Here is a 21283-nt window from a genome sequence, read left to right on the forward strand (position 1 = left end):
TCTCATTAAACATTTCTCATGAATTCATCTGAGACCAAATTAAATGTGCAATGCTAACATATATTGATAATACTGTATGTTCAAAAAAAATTGTACATTTTATTTCTTCAAAAGAAATGTGTATATATAAAATTATATATATATTATATATATATATATATATATATATATATATAAATATATATATATATAAACATTTCATGTTTTTGAAATAAGTCTTTCATGCTCACCAAGGCTGCATTTTTTTATAAGATATAAGACACTTTATAAGATTTATAATATTGTTAAATATTTAAAAAATAAATAAAATGTAAAATAACTGCTTTTCTTTTTTCAAATGTAATTTATTCCTGTGATGGCAAGGCTGAATTTTCAACAGCTATTACTCCAGTCTTCAGTCACAAAAAGCTGTGCCTCTTTGTTTTTTATGGAGCTGTGTTTTAAAGAATCTCTGATGAATAGACATTTCAAAGGAACAGCTTTTATTTTAAACAAAAGCATTATAAATATATTTATTTCAACTTTTGATACATTTACAGCGTCCTTGCTGATTCATTTTATTTTGTTAATATTCATTTCTTTAAAATAATATATCAAACCAGTACTCCCGCCCTAGAGTCACACTATTGGTCAGTATTGATATTTAAAGGGTAATAAACCCTAAAACAACTTTTTTTAGTTTATGATATGCAAGACAGTGGTGTAAAAACATGCTGCGTTTAAAGGAATAGTTCACCCAAAAATGAAAATTCTGAAACTGGCGAACGGCGGCGGTCTTTCAAATCAGCTCTGACCGCGACTCTGGAAGACTTAGAGATAAGCTTTTCTCTGAGAAAAGAACAAAGAACGGCACTGAAGTGATTCTTAAAAAGGGAAGATGTGTTCTGAGTTTTGCCGACCGGATACGGCGAATGTTTAATCTATCAGCGAGCTCTGTTTCACCTTCGTTGCTCTGGTTGGTGTAGTGCTATCCTATCGCGTGCTGAGGGAGTTTGAAAGACAACCGTTTATCCCGCCCCTCGGATTGAGATTGTCTATGGTGAGTTTCCAGACCAAACATCTTGATGTGGGTCTGGCTTGTCAGGCTACATTTCACCCTCAAGTTGTTCCAAACCTGTATGAGTTACTCTGTACTGTTGAACACAACAAAAGATATTTGGAAAAATGTTTGTAACAAAGCAGATAGAACAACCATTCAGCAGAGCAAAGAACAGGTTTCTTTGCTCACTAAAGCTCACTATCAACACCCTAATAAATGTTTTCCTGCATTGATTGCATGAGAAAAGAACTGCTTCCCTCCAGTATTGACGCTCATGTTACATGAAGTAGAAACATGAATGAAACTTACTCGACGCTTGCTATCAGCATTCTAATGAAGAAAATACAGTAAAATAATTCAGTTGTCAGTACACGTCAGGCTTTTCTTGCAATTTTTTCTTGCCGCCCATCATGTGTTCAGATACTTTTCATACATGAGACACGCATTCAAACCCTGCCCTGTTTATAATAGGCTTTAAACTTTTTGGTCCTGCACTGCCTATGATTCAGTTAATTTGAATAAAAAAACATCACGTGTTTCTGATCTATTTTTAGGGGCATTCAGTATGGGATTTGACTAGATTAGGTCAGTGGTCACATTCTCTTTTGCGCTGCTGCTTCGCTATAGCTTTGTCGGCATCAGGAGTTAAGACGGCTGTCAATCAATACGACTTGCCAGTAGATGGAGTTAGGCTGTGATCAGGGGTTTATTTACCCTTTAAAACGGAGACTGCAATACTATTTAATACCACTAGTGTCACAGAAATTCCATACTTTACAATTTTTCTGAATTAATAATTTATTTTTATTTTTTTCTCATTTTCCCAAAAAAAATATATTTAGGGTATTATTGAAATGTCTGATTTATTGAAATTATTGTTTAAATTCCTCAGTGGTTGTGTAAAACAACCAGCTCTGTTCACAGCGAACCGTTTTGGTGTATGTGTCTTTAAATGCTAATGAGCTACTTTTCACCCCACCCCTTTCTTCCATTGGTTGCGACAAGACGTTGTGAAGTGCTGTTGATAAAGGCAAAGTCATCTTTCAGAACAAAGCTATCAAATAAATGTCGTTAACCAACCGTACTGTGGACTCCGTATGTTGCTTGGAGGCTGTCATACTCATGTAAGCTAATTATGTCAAAACCTGCACCAAATTGAAACAGGTCACTGGATGACACATTTTCAAACTCAGACAGTTTATAAAAAACTGGCTGCATGTTTTCTTTTCAGCTTTTCTGAGCTGGCAGACATAACAGAAACCTAACTAAATGCAAAAAAAGCTACAAAAGTGAAAATTTCATCTGATGTCACCTTTAATGTTAGAGTAAGTATGAGAGCTGGAGTGATCTGAAAAGTTGAGGAAGACGCATTAAAAACCTCATCCGTCTGGCTCATGAATATTAATCAAATGACGTAACATTCACCCAGTAGTTATAAATAAATGAAGCCAAGTGGGTTCTATCTATATTAGAGCATTAGTTCTTGCATTAAATTGTAAACTAAGTATGATGGTCAAAGACGTCAATCTAGCATGTTTACTTTGAAAACACTTAGGATTACCACTTTCCTTTTGCCTGTTCATTGAGTCTACTGCCACTCGGTTGTAATGCCATTGTTTTACATATGACAGCTGTAGTTTTCCTTCTTTGCTCCGTGGCCAAGCAAAACAAAGCTGTTATAATACAAAGATTACCTTCCAAAAAGTTGAGAGCAGTCAAACTTCGAAAGTTCAAATGAATTGTACGCCCCTGAGAACGTACAGTGAGGTAAAGAGAGCAAAACAAAGTTCAAAAGTGCATGTGTGAGGTTGTGTGTATCAGTGTCTGATACTAAGCCTCTGTGTCTAAGCTTGTCGACCGCACTGGTAGGTCATCTACAGCGGCATCCAGCGTAAACACTCCAGAGCTTTTCTCTAAAGCTGGATATTCACCTTCTGCATGAATCCTTTCTGAAAAGAAGAGTAATCAGGCCTGGCTGCAGGCCTGTGTGTGAGATTAAGAGTGTATTCCGGCCAGTTGTTTGTGCGTGTGTGTAGGCAGAGGAGCAGATTGTGAAATTGAAGCTCTCCGCCTTTTTTCTAGCCTTCCATTATGTCTCATCGATTTATGCCCTGACTCCTAATCCTACTTCCTTATTTTGGCCTGCCTGGTTTTCTTCAGTTACGGCTCAAGACTGAGGCCCAGTGAAATCCACTTGGAGCATGAAATGAGTGGAGGGCAGCGTGTTGGGTTAGTCGAGTGGGAGTTTGATTTCTAGATCGGCTGTCCTCTTCATTCTCACTTGAGGCAGCATGATTAATTAAAAGTCTTTTTCAAAGAACTGAATGTTTTATGTAATATTTAGAACTTTAAATTAAATATTTTTATAATTTTATCTCAAATATTGTAGTGACTAATCTCATTATGATTTATCATGATGAATTATATAATGAAACGTTTTAATTCACTGTGAAAAACATGCTGATGCCCTTGAAATGGCTCCGATGGTCATGAACAGAAAGAATGGCTTAATTTTAATTAGTTTTAATATCATATTAAGTACAGTAACAGTGTGTTAATTGTCATAAATAAATTAAAAGCCATTAAGCGAATTTTAAATAGTTAATTTAATAGTGGTATAAATCAAAAGTTCTTCTTAAAATATATACACTCCCATTGAAAAGTGTTGGAGTCAGTAATATTTTTCAAATTGTTTTTTAAAGAAGTCTCTAAGGCTGAATTTATTTAATCAAAAATCTCTAAAACAGTATTTTTTTTTAAAATATGATTACATTTTATGATTACTGTTTTATATATTCAGGTCACAGCCTCCATTACTCTCACATGATCCTTCAGTAATCATTCTAATTTGGTGTTCAGGAAAGATTTATTGTTGTTATCAATGTTGAAAACAGCTGTGCTGCTTAATATTTTTGTGGAAACCATGGCATTTAGGATTATTTGATTGATAAAAATTCTTACAAAACACATTTGTAACATTATTAATTATTGAAATTGTTATATAAATGTATAGGCTATTTCCAGTGTTAGGAATGTAACTTGAGATATGTACTCAGATTAATTTTTTGAAGTAACTAGTAAAGTAACACTTTACTTACAAATAAATATCTGAGTTACTTTTTCAAATAAGTAATACAAGTTACTGATCACGTGACAAAAGTAAGGTGAGATGATTGACGGGACCATGGCGGTGGATTCATAAGCAACAGAGCCAAGCACCAGATAAATGTATTATCTTGTAGAATGCGCGCTCAGCACCTCCACTCCCTATACACAGAGTACGTGCGATCACGAATTTAAAGCCAAAGCAAGCCCGAGCTCCCTGATTCACACAAATGAATTGCTCAATGAGTTTTCACCTGTGGAAAGGTGCCAATAAAACAAATTGAGAACAATGTCACTTAGCATTGTACTCAGGAAAGTTAAGCTTGGAACATACTCCGCAAGAACAGAGAAAAATGTTCTCGCTCCCAAGGCTGCGAGAGCAAAATGATGTCATCTTGTTCTCTCAGCCCTGGTTTGGGAGTTCTCGCAGCTTGTTCTGGACACATCGCATGAGCCAAACTTTTTTCTTGCAGGTGTCCGAGATCTATTGTGTGATTGGTCATACATTTAAAGTGTGCGTGGTTAATGTGGAGAAACGCAGATGATGCACCTGCTTTTCTCGTGAATGTACTGGCCTGAACGAACTTTGTTCTTGTTCTTGCCACCTTGAGAAAACGAACAAATTTCTTTGTTCTTGCAGAGTATTCTTATCCAGTGTTCACAGTTTGTTTGTTAGCTATTTAAACATTTACTTTTAATTTAAAAAAATATATAGAGGTTTGTGTTTATGAAAACTACCTAATGTGCAAGTTATACGGACAATCCAGCTACAATAGCCCAGTCTCAAAGCTATCTTAGGGTCCTGTGGTCTCTGTTTTGGTCTCTGTTTGCACTTTGAATATTGAGAGAGTACTTTGATTATTGTTATTTATGCTGTTTTTATTTCAATGTTTAATTTATGTTAAGGAGGGCACACAGCCTCAATCAGAAGTTCTGGAAGCTCATAATTCATGTACAGTAAGGTCTGAAGAGACTCATAGAGACTCACTATATATATATTTAGACCACTTCTATTACTGATTCCTTTACCACTTCCTTTACCGTAGAAATGCTGCATATCCTCACTCAACAGAGTTAAAAGTAAATCTGAAATATTATGAAGTGTTTTTTTTTTTTTGGGGGGGGGGGGGGTGTTACAATGTACCCCCCTTAAAATCAAAAAGTAATCTGTGTAGTGCTGATTGCTAATGAGCTCTGAGCCAAAATCCTTATATCACGATTGGTCTAATCTCTAATATCTCTCTCTTACGGACTTTCTGCTGCTGCCCTCTGTTGGCATTATCTAGTACAATCTCTCTACTGTAACACTGGCACTAGCCCAGGGGAAAGAGAGCCTCTCGATGGATGATTGAATGATGGGTGGACGCCCACATCTGCTGCTTCAGCTCTGTTTCATCTCAAACACTCTCTGCCACTCCCTCTCATCTCTGCTGAGGAAATCTTGACATCAACCACCATTGAATATTCATGCCTGATTTCAAGGCATAACTGAGCTCATATCTCTCTCTTTCCCTTTTTTTCCCCTAAAATTATTTATTAAGCTTCACCAATTCATGTTTTATGCTTTCAAGCTTTTCAGTTGGATTCAGTCATACAGTATGTATGCAGACTAACTGCTTTGCTTTGTTTGTAAAGTCTTTCCAAAATAAACTGGTGTGTAATTACAGTAGTGTCCTATATTTTTATGTTTAAATTCAAATTCATTGTGTTGTTTCTTTCTTTAAAGGCTATATATTTTGGGGTTAGCACACTGGAACAGTAATATCTCAGTCGAGCCAACCCCCCAAAAACATTTTTTTTTGGCTTTGCCGCATACAAACAAGGGGAGGCCTTGTCTAAGACTGCCTCTTTTCCTTCTTATTATAAGCCATGGCAGCCTCCACTGCATTTCTACACACATTTTTGGACATGGAAATAGCTGGTAGGCTTGTCAGATCTTCCCAAAAGTATGGTTATTATTTTTTAGTCCAGAGCAAAGCTCTCTGCCGTGGTTGTTGGCTGAATGTGTACATGGCTTGGATTCTCTGTGGGCTCAGATGCTGGGCAAAGATCCTTAGTCTCTCTTTGATGCATCTTTAATGAAGTGGAGGCTCTCTGGGGCCCAAGGGAGGAATGGCAATGTGACTCTGAAGAACACCTGACCGCTTGTGTGAGAGTCAAGAGCTCCTGCAAAATGTGTTGACAAATGCATGAGAAAAGCATCAGCCTTTGATGGGTCCAGACCCCTAAATATCCTTTTCTATTATATTGGAAAACAAGCAATAGAAAGAAAAGTCAAATACATATGACTGCCTTGGATGAAAGGCATAGTTCACCCAAAAATACAATTTACTCTTTCTTTGTGTCACTAACCCGTGAAAAGCGTATTGTAGTCCCTACCAGCGGTTTGTTGTAGTCCTTAAAAAGCGTATTTCTTTGAAAGAAAATATATCCCTTTCCTTTGAACTTTGACAGTCATAACTTTGCAAATGTTGTTTATGCTCAAACAGCAACATTACATGCTAACTAATGTTGAAAATGTGAAATTTTCAACAATCACCAACCACCCCTTTAAAGAAAATTATAATTATTATAATTATTGCATTATAATTTCCTTTTGACATGCAGATAGCATATATACCATTGTAAATTTGCATTCACCATCTGAATGCATCAGGCTATAACTGCTCTGGTGGTTTGGTAGATCTCCTCTCAGCCAGTTTGGCCGGCGATCTAATATACCTGTATATACACAATCCCACTTTTTCACTGTCATGCTGTTTGGCTTGTTGATTTTGTTTAGTTTTCCTTGTGAATGCAAGAGCAACAGCCCACTGAATGCCCTTAGTTGTGGACAGCAGCGCGGTCCACACACACAAACAAGCACACACACGCACGAAAACGCTCCCCAAGAACAGTGGCACACTCTTGATGCTCAGTGCTGGATGGCCAAGTGCAGGAAATCCAATTACAGGGATCAGAGGGCTGAGAATGGGGAAGCAGCCCTAGTCCAAAATGCACACCTGCCCTCTTCCCTTCTCTCTCTCTCTCTCTCTCTCTCTCTCTCTCTCTCTCTCTCTCTCTCTCTCTCTCTCTCTCTCTCTCTCTCTCTCTCTCTCTCTCTCTCTCTCTCCTCTCTCTCTCTCTCTCTCTCTCTCTCTCTCTCTCTCTCTCTCTCTCTCTCTCTCTCGCCATCTCTCTTATAAATGGTCTTCAACACTCAAGAGGGATTTGTTGTGTTTATTAAGTCCCCCTTGCTGTCAGTGATGCTCTGCACTCCAAGTCTATAAAAATAAGGCACAATGTACTGTTTAATAATTTTCTGCATTGATTTTTCAAGTATTTTATCCATATTTTAAATGACGCATTGCGTTTTAGGTTTAAAGGAAATGTCAGTAAAATGAATGGATAATGTCTTGGCAGAACATTACCAGTTTCTTTTTTCAGTATGATCTTCTAAGCTTTTTTATTTAGAGTTGGCTGAATTATTGATGGGATTTTGCTGATTATTTCGCACATGTTTGGTAATGTAGATATACGAGTGTTTCTTCAACCTCAGGCAATTTTATATGCAGGATTTGTTTATTTTTACTACTTTTCAAATTATGATTGTCCCAGGCCCAGACTTTCAATCTTTATATATCCATAATAAAAGAATATTACACATTTAAACTATAAAACAAAGACTTTTTTTTTTTCATTTTTAGAAACCTTTTTTTAAATAATTTTTGTTTGTTATATAAATGGCATAATTTTGATTACATTAAACATCTGTCCCTCTAATAAATTTCAAGCTGTTATTTATCATCATTATCATCATTATGATGATATTTGGGTCTGGGTCTGATGTATGTCCAGTGTTTTGTTTAGTTTATATTTTTAAAAAAATTTAACTTTTCAGATGGCTTAAAGTGCCATTAGCTAAAAGTGCCTAGTTGAAGAAACACCCATGTAACTGCATTATTAATATAAGCTTGATTATATAATGTATTTGTGTAATGTGTGCTCATGAGCTAAAATGTGCCACAACTGCTCAGTTCTTTCGTTCTGATGGAACAGACCAACTTTGTGGCACTCAGCCAGCTTTTGCTCACAGACAGAGGTCAGATGTGCTGACTGCCCATGTCACAGTTTCCCTCCTTCCGTTCAGATTCTGATATGAACAGGTGGCGGCGTGGCTCTGTGGATCTCTGATTCCTGCAACATCTGCATCAGATTGTAGAACAGTAAAACAGCACCCCCTACTGAGAGCAGCAGGAATACAAAGACCTCCAAGAGCTTCCACACTGAACATTACGCTGATTTCATGTTTTGCGTAAACAACAAATAAAACTGACTTGAGGCAGCTCACAATATTAGATATTTGTAGATATAACACAAGATGTTTTTTTATGTTTGGACAGTCCTCTGTGTCTCTCAACTGTCACACTTGGTATCATATCACACTCACAGCTCTTCTCTTAGCTTCCTAGATGGTGACAATAGCAGTGGCGGGCTATCGCTGCAGGCTCACTGCGCTGCCGACACAAAGCAGATCCAATTTAGTTCTTGCCTTCAGCATCTGTGCAGCCATAGTAACCCCTGCTGAACGGAGCCAGTCCCCAATAAATTTAGAGACATATTTGACTAGAAGCCAGGTTTGTCCTTTTTAAATAATTTCAATTCAGTGTGTAAATGGCAGGCTTTGTTTTTTTTTCTTGGATTTATGCAGTGTATATAGTAATGTGTGTGACATGCTGTTAATTGTAAATTGATATTTACCCCCATGGTGCTATAAAAGTCATGAAAGCCCTCATTTTCATCTTGCAGTCTGGAAATGTCACTAAAATGAGCTGACCAATGAGGGGAATGTTTGTGCATGACTTTTATTAACACTTTTTCTTAATGTTGCCTTGTGAAAGTGAACTGAACCAATAAAAAAATGTAACAATGTAGCCTGTGACAAATGTAACAATGTAGTGCAGTTTAGTCCAGTAAAGGAACTCTTAATGCTTCAGCGTGCCAAGACATTTTGGACAATTTCATAAAGACATGGATGAGCGAGTTTGGTGTGGAGGAACTTGACTGGCCTGCTCAGAGTCCTGACCTCAGCCCGATAGAACAACTTTGGGATGAATTAGAGCGGAGACTGCAAGCCAGGCCTTCTCATCCAACATCAGTGCCTGACCTCACAAATGCGCTTCTAGAAGAATGGTCAACAATTCCCATAAACCTAAACCTGTGTTATGCCCTCCCAGAAGAGTTGAAGCTGTTAAGATTAAGATTTCATCAAAGGGCATGTAAAGGCATCCCAACTTTTGGCAATATGCTGTAATATGCAGTCATTGAACACAATCATACTACATTGTTTGTGTCTGAGAGTAGCATTGGATTGAGGGTGAATGATGACACTGTTGCTATGACATATCTCGGGTGTCAGGTAGATGTTTCTAAATTTATCAAGGGTTAATCCCCAAGAGGCCTGGCCCTCTGGGGGCAAACATGACATGCCACAGCAGTCATGGCTCAAACATCCTGTCTTCTCTTTTCTCCTGCCATAAATACCATCTCCTCCTGCAGGAGTACAGCTGTCAATCTGCACTGTTTATGTAGGAGAATATGCAACACTTACTCATTAAAAGCTGTTGTGGCCTAAAATTAATTCAGCATGCCACACTCTCCAGCTCAGTTTTTTGTTAAGAGGAATTTTAATGACGTACCTGAGTGAAGCAGTCTTGTGAGTTTGGTAATTCTGTTTTTTAAGTCACAACATTGGATTGTTGTCCTGCCAAACAATTATTGAGGAAAACATAAATATATGAACATTAAATGAGCCATTTAAATGCAGAACTACATGTGGTTGACATTTCAAGTAATTATGCAATAAGTGAATTAATTAAAATGTAAGTTAAGAATAACTGTTATAAAGTACATCAAATGTTTAAACACCAATTAGAGTTTTAAAATACTTTACTTTCATTTAGAAAACAATATATATAACTAAATGAGCAATAAGAATGAATAAAGATTTTAAATAAACAATACAAATTGCATACAATATAGAAACCTATCTGAGAAGCAAACCACTATTTAAGGTAATGCACATTTAAAAACTCTGTGTCCACATTATTTTAATATTTGTTTACCCTGAATATTTAAAGAAGTCTCTTCTGCTCACAAAGAATGAATTTATTTGATCAAAAATACATTAAAACGGTAATATTGTGAAATATTATTCGATTTTATGGTTATAACTGTTCTCTATGTGAATATATTTTAAAATGTAATGTATCCCTTTGATGGAAAAGCTGAAATTTCAGCAGCCATTTCTTCAGTCTTCAGTGTCACATGATCCTTCAGAAATCATTCTAATATGCTCAGTATTATAATAGTTTAAATACTCTCTCTGTCTGTTTGCTTTTCTCTATAGCCCCAATGGTGGTGTCATTTTCATTCGATGTAGGAAATGGGCCGGTGGAACTGAACGTGTACTCTCTTACCCCCCTGAACGACGACCAGTGGCATCGGGTCAGCGCAGAGAGAAACACTAAAGAGGCCATTCTTCAACTAGATCAGAAATACAAGGAGGTCCGACCAGCACCTACACAGGGACACACACGCCTGGAGCTCTACAGCCAGCTTTATGTGGGTAAGGGCCACATGCACTTCCACATAGAGTGTATATGGATTGTGGGTGGGTGAGGACTAACACACTTTTCCATACGCCCACCCTATATTGAAGCCTTAAGCCTGTTCATACTTACAGTGATCTTACAGTGATATCTTTGGAGGTCAGCAGGATGCTGTACTGTTGTTCTTTTGAAGTCATAATTTTATTGATGCTCTTGAAAATCTGATTAAAATGGATAAAAATAGGCTCTTCATTATCATATATAATACATTCAGCAGTGGCGTGTAACACAGTCACTCCTATTAACGGTTTTGAATTGTATATACATTTTTTCAATTGCAGGTCCCTAGACTGTGACCAAAATGTCTTCAAATGCGATATTTTTTTTGATAATGTTCGAGTTAAAATTTCACGCGCTTGCATTAGTGCGACTGCATAACTGCAGTCTGCATAACTGCAACTGAGGTTTTTTTGGTACCTGGCTGGCACATGTGCTGCCTTAACACGTATGATTGAATATTCATATTTAGAAAGTAGAACTGAAATAACATTCAGTACAAGTTGATTAGTTAAAACATTTCAAAATGCACCTGCAGACTATTTTTCTAGTCATGTATTTCATCATTGAAGATTTCTTAAAAACGATGTCAAAATGTAAAAATCTCGTCTCATTCTCGTGAACCCAATCTCGTGTCTCATCACACCCTTATTCTCTTTTCTCTCTCTCCCCATCGCTTTCTCGCTCTTTTTCTCCGTGTCTTGCTGTTTTTGCTGAGAAATCAACTGTTTCTCTGAGTTCTTGCACACGGATGTTCTACTGTGTCTGAAAGTAAAAATGTATTTATAGTCAGCAGTCTAAATGCAGGTGTAGCTATTAAAACCTTCCCTTAATGACATGGAACCCTGGGGAACCTTTTCGCCTCCAAAGTGTGAAAAAGTCCACTGTACAAAAGGAGAAATTGAAAATGGGTTTGACTGAATATGGCCAAAAAGTGTCTTAGGCACAGCAGGGAATGTAACTAATAATGGTTCCATGTGTGCTATGCTAACATTAGCACAGAGTATTTTTATTGCTTTAAATGTGTGGAAAAGCTTTGTCACTCATGAGGCAATTATCAGAATGGCTTTGGGCTTTCATTGTGCCATTTTGTGCTTTGACTTATTCTTTCAACAAATGACTTTGACGCTCATTATGAAAGGGGAAGATAACGCACCCCTATGGCTCTCATGAGAAAGCTTTTAGAAAGCTTGTCTAGCTTGCATATTTAAAACTTGACATCACAAAAAAATGTCCAGGTTTCCAAAAATGAGCTAATAGCCCAAGATTTGATTTATGTAAAAGTTATTTATTGATTTTGTAAAGCAAATTTCTCCAACATAGGAACTATACGGGTGTATTATTATTATTAGTAGTAGTAGTAGTAGTAGTAGAATTAATGTTTGTACTATAAATGTATATAATGTTAATAATGTTTGAACTTTTTATTTTATTTATTAAAATGTATTACTTATTTATATCTAATGTTATAGATCTCAAAATATATCAGTGCTTGGAGTTTTTTATTTAAAAGGACAGTGTGAACCAATTCATGAATAAATCATTCTTACCAACTCTAGCTGCTTCTTTGCCATTAAAGTTTAAATGAGATGGTATTCGAATATTGGATCTTGAAACAAGAATAGCTTAAAGAGAAGATCACACTAGACTTTGAGCATGTTGTTTCTTTTGGAACCAGCAGAATCATGCATTAATATTCAACGTATTGCCCAGTCCAAGCCGTAACCCTCTCTAGGTCTCATTTGCATGTTGTCCATGGAGCGCATGAAATTTTATTCTTATTCTGGACTTAGTCGGAAGAATGTTGGACTGGCATCTCAATTTCATTATCAAGCACACTAGGGTTAGGTGTAATGAGCTTTGCCGTTCAAGAGAATGTTAAAGGTTGTCTAAACCCTGTCCATTGTTTCAGAAGAAATGTAAAATGTTGATGTGCCTGTTTGCGGAGAGCGGCTCTCAGTCTTTAGACCCTGACCCTCAGTGAGAAAACTAATTGGTTTATATCTGCTGAGTGGGCAGGGCTGGAGATGTCCAGACCTGTCAAGCCTCTCTCCGGCCTCCTCTCCTCTCCTTATGAATTGCTTTGTGTTCACTTCTTTAGCACCATTTAGTCCCATGCCATAATTTATTGATAAAGCAGATTGGCTTCTACTTCCTTTCACCCATGGATGCTTGTGTCTGTTTGAATTTGTTTTGCATTTATAGTGGTCTCTTTATATTTAATAGAGGATTAAATGCTTGCTCATTCTTTATTGTCTTTCTCTTCATCTCCAATAACAAGCAGACCTTTGATTTAACAGCCACTTACACATTTGCATTAGTTCCAGGTATTATAATATGCCAGTATTGACTGTTTACATGAACGTTTACTACTTCTCTATACCCACCATTAAGTTGTCTTTTTGCCATGTATTTTCTTTTTGTGTTCTCTTTGAAGCGTATGCATTAAGTTTCTCATCACTGCATGTTTTTATTTAAATTATTTTCTTTTATGTATTTGTTTTTCTTTTCTTTTTCTTTTTTATATTTTGGTGTTATTTTTCTTTCTTTCATTGCTTGCACGTCTGGGCGGTATTGGTTCTCCAAAGGGAAGCCAGCATCATGGGCCTGTCAGGACAGTAGGTAACTTTTTCGTAAAATGTACCCGAACAAACAGTCTAGTGTAACCTAGATTATCTATCTACAGTATTGTTCAAAATAATAGCAGTACAATGTGACTAACCAGAATAATCAAGGTTTTTAGTATATTTTTTATTGCTACGTGGCAAACAAGTTACCAGTAGGTTCAGTAGATTGTCAGAAAACAAACAAGAGCCAGCATTCATGATATGCACGCTCTTAAGGCTGTGCAATTGGGCAATTAGTTGAAAGGGGTGTGTTCAAAAAAATAGCAGTGTCTACCTTTGACTGTACAAACTCAAAACTATTTTGTACAAACATTTTTTTTTCTGGGATTTAGCAATCCTGTGAATCACTAAACTAATATTTAGTTGTATGACCACAGTTTTTTAAAACTGCTTGACATCTGTGTGGCATGGAGTCAACCAACTTGTGGCACCTCTCAGCTGTTATTCCACTCCATGATTCTTTAACAACATTCCACAATTCATTCACATTTCTTGGTTTTGCTTCAGAAACAGCATTTTTGATATCACCCCACAAGTTCTCAATTGGATTAAGGTCTGGAGATTGGGCTGGCCACTCCATAACATTAATTTTGTTGGTTTGGAACCAAGACTTTGCCCGTTTACTAGTGTGTTTTGGGTCATTGTCTTGTTGAAACAACCGTTTCAAGGGCATGTCCTCTTCAGCATAGGGCAACATGACCTCTTCAAGTATTTTAACATATGCAAACTGATCCATGATCCCTGGTATGCGATAAATAGGCCCAACACCATAGTAGGAGAAACATGCCCATATCATGATGCTTGCACCTCCATGTCTTCACTGTGTACGGTGGCTTGAATTCAGAGTTTGGGGGTCGTCTCACAAACTGCCTGTGGCCCTTGGACCCAAAAAGAACAATTTTACTCTCATCAGTCCACAAAATGTTCCTCCATTTCTCTTTAGGCCAGTTGATGTGTTCTTTGGCAAATTGTAACCTCTTCTGCACATGCCTTTTTTTTAACAGAGGGACTTTGCGGGGGATTCTTGAAAATAGATTAGCTTCACACAGACGTCTTCTAACTGTCACAGTACTAACAGGTAACTCCAGACTGTCTTTGATCATCCTGGAGGTGATCATTGGCTGAGCCTTTGCCATTCTGGTTATTCTTCTATCCATTTTGATGGTTGTCTTCCGTTTTCTTCCACGTCTCTCTGGTTTTGCTCTCCATTTTAAGGCATTGGAGATCATTTTAGCTGAACAGCCTATCATTTTTTTGCACCTCTTTATAGGTTTTCCCCTCTCTAATCAACTTTTTAATCAAAGTACGCTGTTCTTCTGAACAATGTCTTGAACGACCCATTTTCCTCAGCTTTCAAATGCATGTTCAACAAGTGTTGGCTTCATCCTTAAATAGGGGCCACCTGATTCACACCTGTTTCTTCACAAAATTGATGACCTCAGTGATTGAATGCCACACTGCTATTTTTTTGAACACACCCCTTTCAACTAATTCAACTAATTGCCCAATTGCACAGCCTTAAGAGCGTGCATATCATGAATGCTGGGTCTCATTTGTTTTCTGAGAATCTACTGAACCTACTGGTAACTTGTTTGCCACGTAGCAATAAAAAAATATACGAAAAACCTTGATTATTCTGGTTAGTCACATTGTACTGCTATTATTTTGAACAATACTGTATCTATCTATCTATCTATCTATCTATCTATCTATCTATCTATCTATCTATCTATCTATCTATCTATCTATCTATCTATCTGTCTGTCTGTCTGTCTGTCTGTCTGTCTGTCTGTCTGTCTATCTGTCTATCTATCTAGTCTGTCTGTCTGTCTATAATCATACTATCATCATGTCTGTCGGTCTGATATTTTGTACAGGTGATCTTAGCTGTAATATATGGCTTCAAACAGCCTGTATAACGCACAGATAAAAGCAGAAAAAAAATATTCCACTGGGCAGGATGGTCTAATAAATGTAATATGCTAATTCATTACGGTTTCATTAGAAAATAATTTCCAATTCAGGGCTCATCAGAGATGGAGGGAGTGAACTTCTAAAGGGGTTTAAAAGCTTGGCATAGCCCTTTCCTCACTCAAATTCATGTTACTGTACTTTAAAATATTAACACAAATTTTGTGTTTATTAAAACTATGCTGGTGACTTTTTTTTGTAAAAGTTAATTCTTCTGTAACAAGGGCAAAAGAAAATGTCTGCTAAGTTGGACAATCATGTCAAGGTATAAATAAAAATGTTAATTAAAATGTGTTTATATTGCGTTTGTCCTTGAAACATGAGACATTGTGTCTTTCATTTTATAATAGTACAGCATATTTTCTGTACATTTGATGATAAGAGTTCCACTCAGGTTTATTAGCAAGGGATAAATATGCAACCAGGTCACCATATCAATTAAAACTCCTGTTAATGTGATTTTGAGTTAAATTGAGTTTAGAAAACTTTGCAAATGTCATATGTTTTCTTATTCTGTAACGGATAAGCAACCTGGAATGTCTCTAATCTATAGATACGCCAATCCATACCATTTCTCTGGAGGAATTGATAAAGCATTCCTTGTTTGGCAGCTTGAAAAATTGTAGTAGGTTTGTACTTGTGGTCTATTTTTATTATTTATCATTAGAAAATAATTGATGCATCCTGCCAGGACACTTACTATTAATCTAGCAAATGATTGTATGATTTCTGTTTAACTGGGCAGTTTCCTTTAATGAAAAGATATCCGGCCACGGCATTGAGCAATTGGTGAATGTTTATTTTCTCCTGAAAGTGGAACTCTAATGGTCTCTAATTTTTCCATGGTCTGTTGTATTGAATGGTCCATGTCATGAATGAAACACACCAAAGGGGGTTCAACTATTGGCTGAGACTTAATGCCTCTCATTTAACCTTTTTATTTAAAGCTTGTTGTTGAGCCTACAATGAAAATGAAGGATCAAGTCATTTTGTTGTGCCACTTTTGCTTTATTAAGAACATTGTCGAGAACACAATATTGACTTGTCTTTTTGATTTCTCTTCTAGGTGCAGCAGGAGGACAGAGAGGATTTCTCGGATGCATTCGCTCTTTGAAGATGAATGGGGTGACCCTTGATTTAGAAGAGAGGGCAAAAGTCACTCCTGGTGTGAAGCCCGGTTGTTCTGGTCACTGCACCAGTTTTGGGATGTATTGCCGTAATGGCGGCAAGTGTGTGGAGAAATACAATGGCTATTCCTGTGACTGCACCACCACTGCTTATGATGGGCCTTTCTGTTCGAAAGGTCAGTATGGATAATACAAATGAAATCTTTTCTGTGAAGTTTATACACCTAAATCAGATATATGACACTGAACAACTTCAACTTTGTGCATTACAGACTGGAATCACTGAGAGCCACTCTTTGCATTTAAGCTCCGCCTCCCTCATTTGAATATAGTAATAGCATCGCTGACATAAACAGGACTTTTCTGTAGTTTATGCTCCGGGTCAGGACCTCCATCAAACTGCATGCCCTCCGTTTAAAGATGGCGCCTCGCTACAAGCTAGAGACGCAGATGTTTGCCCTTAGCTTTCAACGTCTCCTTTCGTTTGAAATATGCATGAACAGCCTTGTAATTGCAAAGTTTTAACTCACATTTCCATTTTACACATATTTACTTGTGCCGTCTAGGGTATAGCAGTCAATATCGAATTCTCTCAGATTCTTTGCCTCTGGGTCAGTGCAATTGCTTCCACAGGCTGCCTTACATGTGTGGCTCAGTACTACACTTTCACTCCAGGAAGAGGAATCTCTTCTCTGTTCTGCTTCACTTGGATTATTTAGTGCATTTTTCTGGACATAAATGGTAAGTTCACCCAAACATTAGAGTTTTTCTTAGTCGCTTTGGTTCAATTCTTGAATTAGACTACAATATGTTCAGCTCTCTAAACAAATAGTTTCTTGTTTACATCAGATCAGAATTTCTTTTTGATTTAAGCAATTTGCAATTGTTTTGGCATATGTGTGCAAAGTAGTTAGTACAATTGACTACAATTTGCACAATGATTAATGCTTGTGGCTGGTTGATCAAAACTGATGAGTTGATTCTCAGTGAAACTGTCACACCCTTCACAATCAATAAACATTCTTTATTCAGTGATCAAAATCTGTCAGACATATATATATATATATATAGATAGATAGATAGATAGATAGATAGATAGATAGATAGATAGATAGATAGATAGATAGATAGATAGATAGATAGATAGATAGATAGATAGATAGATAGATAGATAGATAGATAGATAGATAGATAGATAGATAGATAGATAGATATACAGACACATAACTAATTTCTTCAAAAATAAATGTACTGTATTAATACAATTTACCAGTCAATTTCTACCTAGTTTCAAATCTGTATTTACTGTAAAAAGCTCAGTGTGATCCACAAGAGCATTCAGTTACACAAAACTGACAATAAAATAGAAACCAGGTAGTCATCAGGAGAAAAAAAAAGAAAAAACCCACAATGACAAAGCCACTTTTTATTTTGATAGCAATGTTCAATTTATTGACACAATAACTAGATTTTGAAGCATGAATTAAATGTTTTGGGTGAGTAACTACATTTTGCCGACATACTATAGAGTTCTGATGTTCCAACAAACAGTTGTGAGAATTGAACTTACAGTTAAGAGAAAAATAAATGTGCCAAAGTTACTGAGAAAAACTGTGTCATCATTTACTCACTCTCTTACTCAGGCTGTTCCAAACCTGTATGATTTTAAATCTTTTGCAGAACACAAAAGAACATTGATACTCAATGTGGTTAAACTGTTGTTTTGGAAACCACTGAATATTATTGTATGTTGATGATGACACCATTTCATTTTTGGGTTAACTTTCCCTCTACTAAATGTGAAGACATTTAGATATATGCTAATGGTAAAATAACCTTTTTACTACTTTGGAAATAGTAGCCTCTAATAGTAGTAACTTTCTAAATTATTAATTTTTCAGATAATATAAAAATATGGCTGATCTAAGAAGAGTAAAAAGGCCCCCTTTCACACCAAGACTATAACAATATATATATATATATATATATATATATATATATATATATATATATATATATATATATATATATATATATATATATATATATATATATATATATATATATATATATATATATATATTGTTCTGTTTATTATAAGCATGCACTGTCGATATTTATATCCTTCATCAGCTGGATAAAATTGTTGTGAAATTGATTCCAATGATATTGTTTTTCTGTGCCGTTATTGTTATAGGTGTGTTGTGGTTTGCTATTTTTACGTTTAGAATGATTTTTAAATCTATATCTAAAAAAAATTAATTATTGTCTTGGTGTGAACATGCCTTGACTCCTGAGGTCTTTTCACACCAAAAGCAAAACTTCAACTCACAAATTTCTCAAGTGTTTTTTTTTACCTCATAATGTTTAATCAAAATATCGAAATTATCTTTCTGTGTAAATGACAGACATGTCTAATCATTTAGTCTGCTTAAACTCCGCCCCATTACACATGATTGCAAGCTCGCATTTACACCCACATCTCAAAATCCAAACAACCAATAGCTATTACTAAGTTGCCACCCTGCATTCTTTTCTTTTATACTCAGATATGTCACAGTACTGAAGAAAAGATCTGTCATTATTTCTGTTTGAGATAAAGGATCCATAAAGTTATTGGTCCTCAGAACAAATCACAAAACTGTAATTCCGAATATCTGTACCATCCTCACCCTGCTTTTCATGCTCCTGCTTTGTCAAGGCTTTTTGTCCCAGTGGTATTAAAACATGGTGGTTCTGTCTCTGTTGCCTCTGAACCCCACAGTCCAGCCTGGAACAAATGTAAAGATTACTCAAGGGCCTTGCAGCAAATAATTAAACCAATCTATAGTCTCTGCACTGATTTCCTTCTTGCTTCCGATACAAAGCTCATTTGTACTTAGTGCTTTGTTCCCGGGGGTAAAACGGCTGAATGAGAGAATGCCATGAATAGCAGATAAAACCCGTCTTGCCTCTGTGTACATGAGATATTCGGTGCGGGTGCACATTGTCATGTTCGTTCTCTCTCTTTTTACCCTTGTGTGTGTTTACTTCATTACCCATGCTGATTTCCCATGGTTCTCCCTGTTCCACCCCATATGCAACAAATCCTGCGTTGTTTATACTATTTCTGTGTAAGACAAATCTATGCACACTTGCACACACGTCCTAGCAGTCAGGTTAAACGATCCATGTAAGGACCTTTGTTCTCCCCCTCAAGTAAAAAGGTAATAGGAAAGTGTCCTCTTGGTTTTATAGCTGTTGAAGAAGCCCCTCATGAATACAAAACATGTCGGTAATGTCAGTTTCCTTGCCCTTCTACTGCAGATGGCCAACTTAGACATCACTTACATATTCCCAGTGCACATTTTTTGAATGAGGGCCATGATTTAGCCAGAAGTATGATGTGTTCTAGATTCGACATCTTTTGTAGGTCCTCAAGCAGCAATCCTGTTAAGAGTCTAGGTATCACAGAGACCTCACAATACAATCCATAGTTGATGTCATAATCTCAGTTGTGCGCTTCACTTCACTTTTTCAGGCTATATACATATACTGTATATGTACATACATATACATTTAAAGCAAAATTTATTCAGACACCTTTACCAAAATGTACTCACATTATCACAGTTTATTCGCTATATTTAAAAAATGGTAATACAATAGAACTCAGAGTTAAACTATGTCAGAACAAATTCATCGTGATAATGTCAGATAACTCTTATTGAAAGGTTTGTAATGGATTACAGTCAACCAATCAGCTGTCAGCTGTTAAATTTAAGTACACAATTATATAACACCAATTTAGGTCAACCAATTACCAAGCAATGCTTCATTTTATTCAGTCTGTGGTGTAAAGAGTCACATTAGCTATTAAAGAAAAAACACTTCAGGAAAACATGGTCAGGTCAAGTGTCTGAATAATTTTGGCCCCAAAGTTTGATCAATTTTACTGGTAGTCCTTTGTATGAAGAATTTTTGGGTATAATATGTCACAGTTTACTTTATTTTGCTATCCTCACTAACATAAAGAAACTATTGTCCTGCAACCTTTTAGTTAAAAATTATAAATGGTGTCTGAAAAATGTTTGGTTGGTTTTAGTAAAATACGTTTTTCTGATATCTCCTCACTCTCCTCTCCATGAAAATGGTTTAGTCCGATGGTTATTATTTCAGCTCAGTCAGCAACAAACAGCAGAGCGACCCAATAAAATCGCAAGTCCCACCCCAGCTGTGAACAGAACCAATCACAGTTGAGGCTGCTCTGAGAACAGTTAAGGAAGTAAAGTTACAGTGAAAGTGAGATTGGCAAAAAAAAAAAAAAAAAATCTGGGTACAAGTAACATGAAAACGACAGGTAAGCCAGGAGACCAGCCTAATAATCAGTCTATGCCATGCCCTGAACATTTTGCTGCCCAATTTACTTTCACAGAAATAGGACACCTAATAATTAGTATTAATAGGAGCTGCTGCTTGTGCACTCCTGCAGGTAATGTACATCTCATTACAGTATACAGGCACGCACCGCCCAAATGATTACATGCTCAAAGTCTTTGAGGTCCATTTTTTTTTGCAGTGTGGACCTTTGTACCCATATCTTATACCATTTATGAGCTGGGGGCAGTGGGGGCCCAAATTTTTTCAAAGGGTCCTAGAATTTACTAGCTACGACCCTGCATATTTTTTCCATAAGGATGCCTTTTAATTTATCAAAATTGACAGTAAAGATATTTATAACATTACAAAAGTGTCTGTTTGAAATAAATTCTGTTCCTTTATAAACTT

The 21283-nt window shown here is 36.5% G+C and overlaps 1 protein-coding gene across 2 annotated transcripts in view; it reads left to right on the plus strand.

Moving 5' to 3' along the window:
- Nucleotides 1-21283, plus strand: part of cntnap2a (contactin associated protein 2a) — a 506672-nt gene that overhangs the window by 429212 nt on the left and 56177 nt on the right. For both annotated transcript variants that reach the window (XM_067435516.1, XM_067435517.1), the window contains exons 17-18: nt 10533-10751; nt 16456-16692. In XM_067435516.1, the coding sequence (XP_067291617.1) occupies nt 10533-10751; nt 16456-16692 (456 nt within the window). The remainder of the gene's footprint in view (nt 1-10532; nt 10752-16455; nt 16693-21283) is intronic.

The sequence above is a fragment of the Pseudorasbora parva genome, chromosome 24, assembly GCF_024679245.1.
Source record: "Pseudorasbora parva isolate DD20220531a chromosome 24, ASM2467924v1, whole genome shotgun sequence".
Taxonomy (NCBI): Eukaryota; Metazoa; Chordata; class Actinopteri; order Cypriniformes; family Gobionidae; genus Pseudorasbora; species Pseudorasbora parva.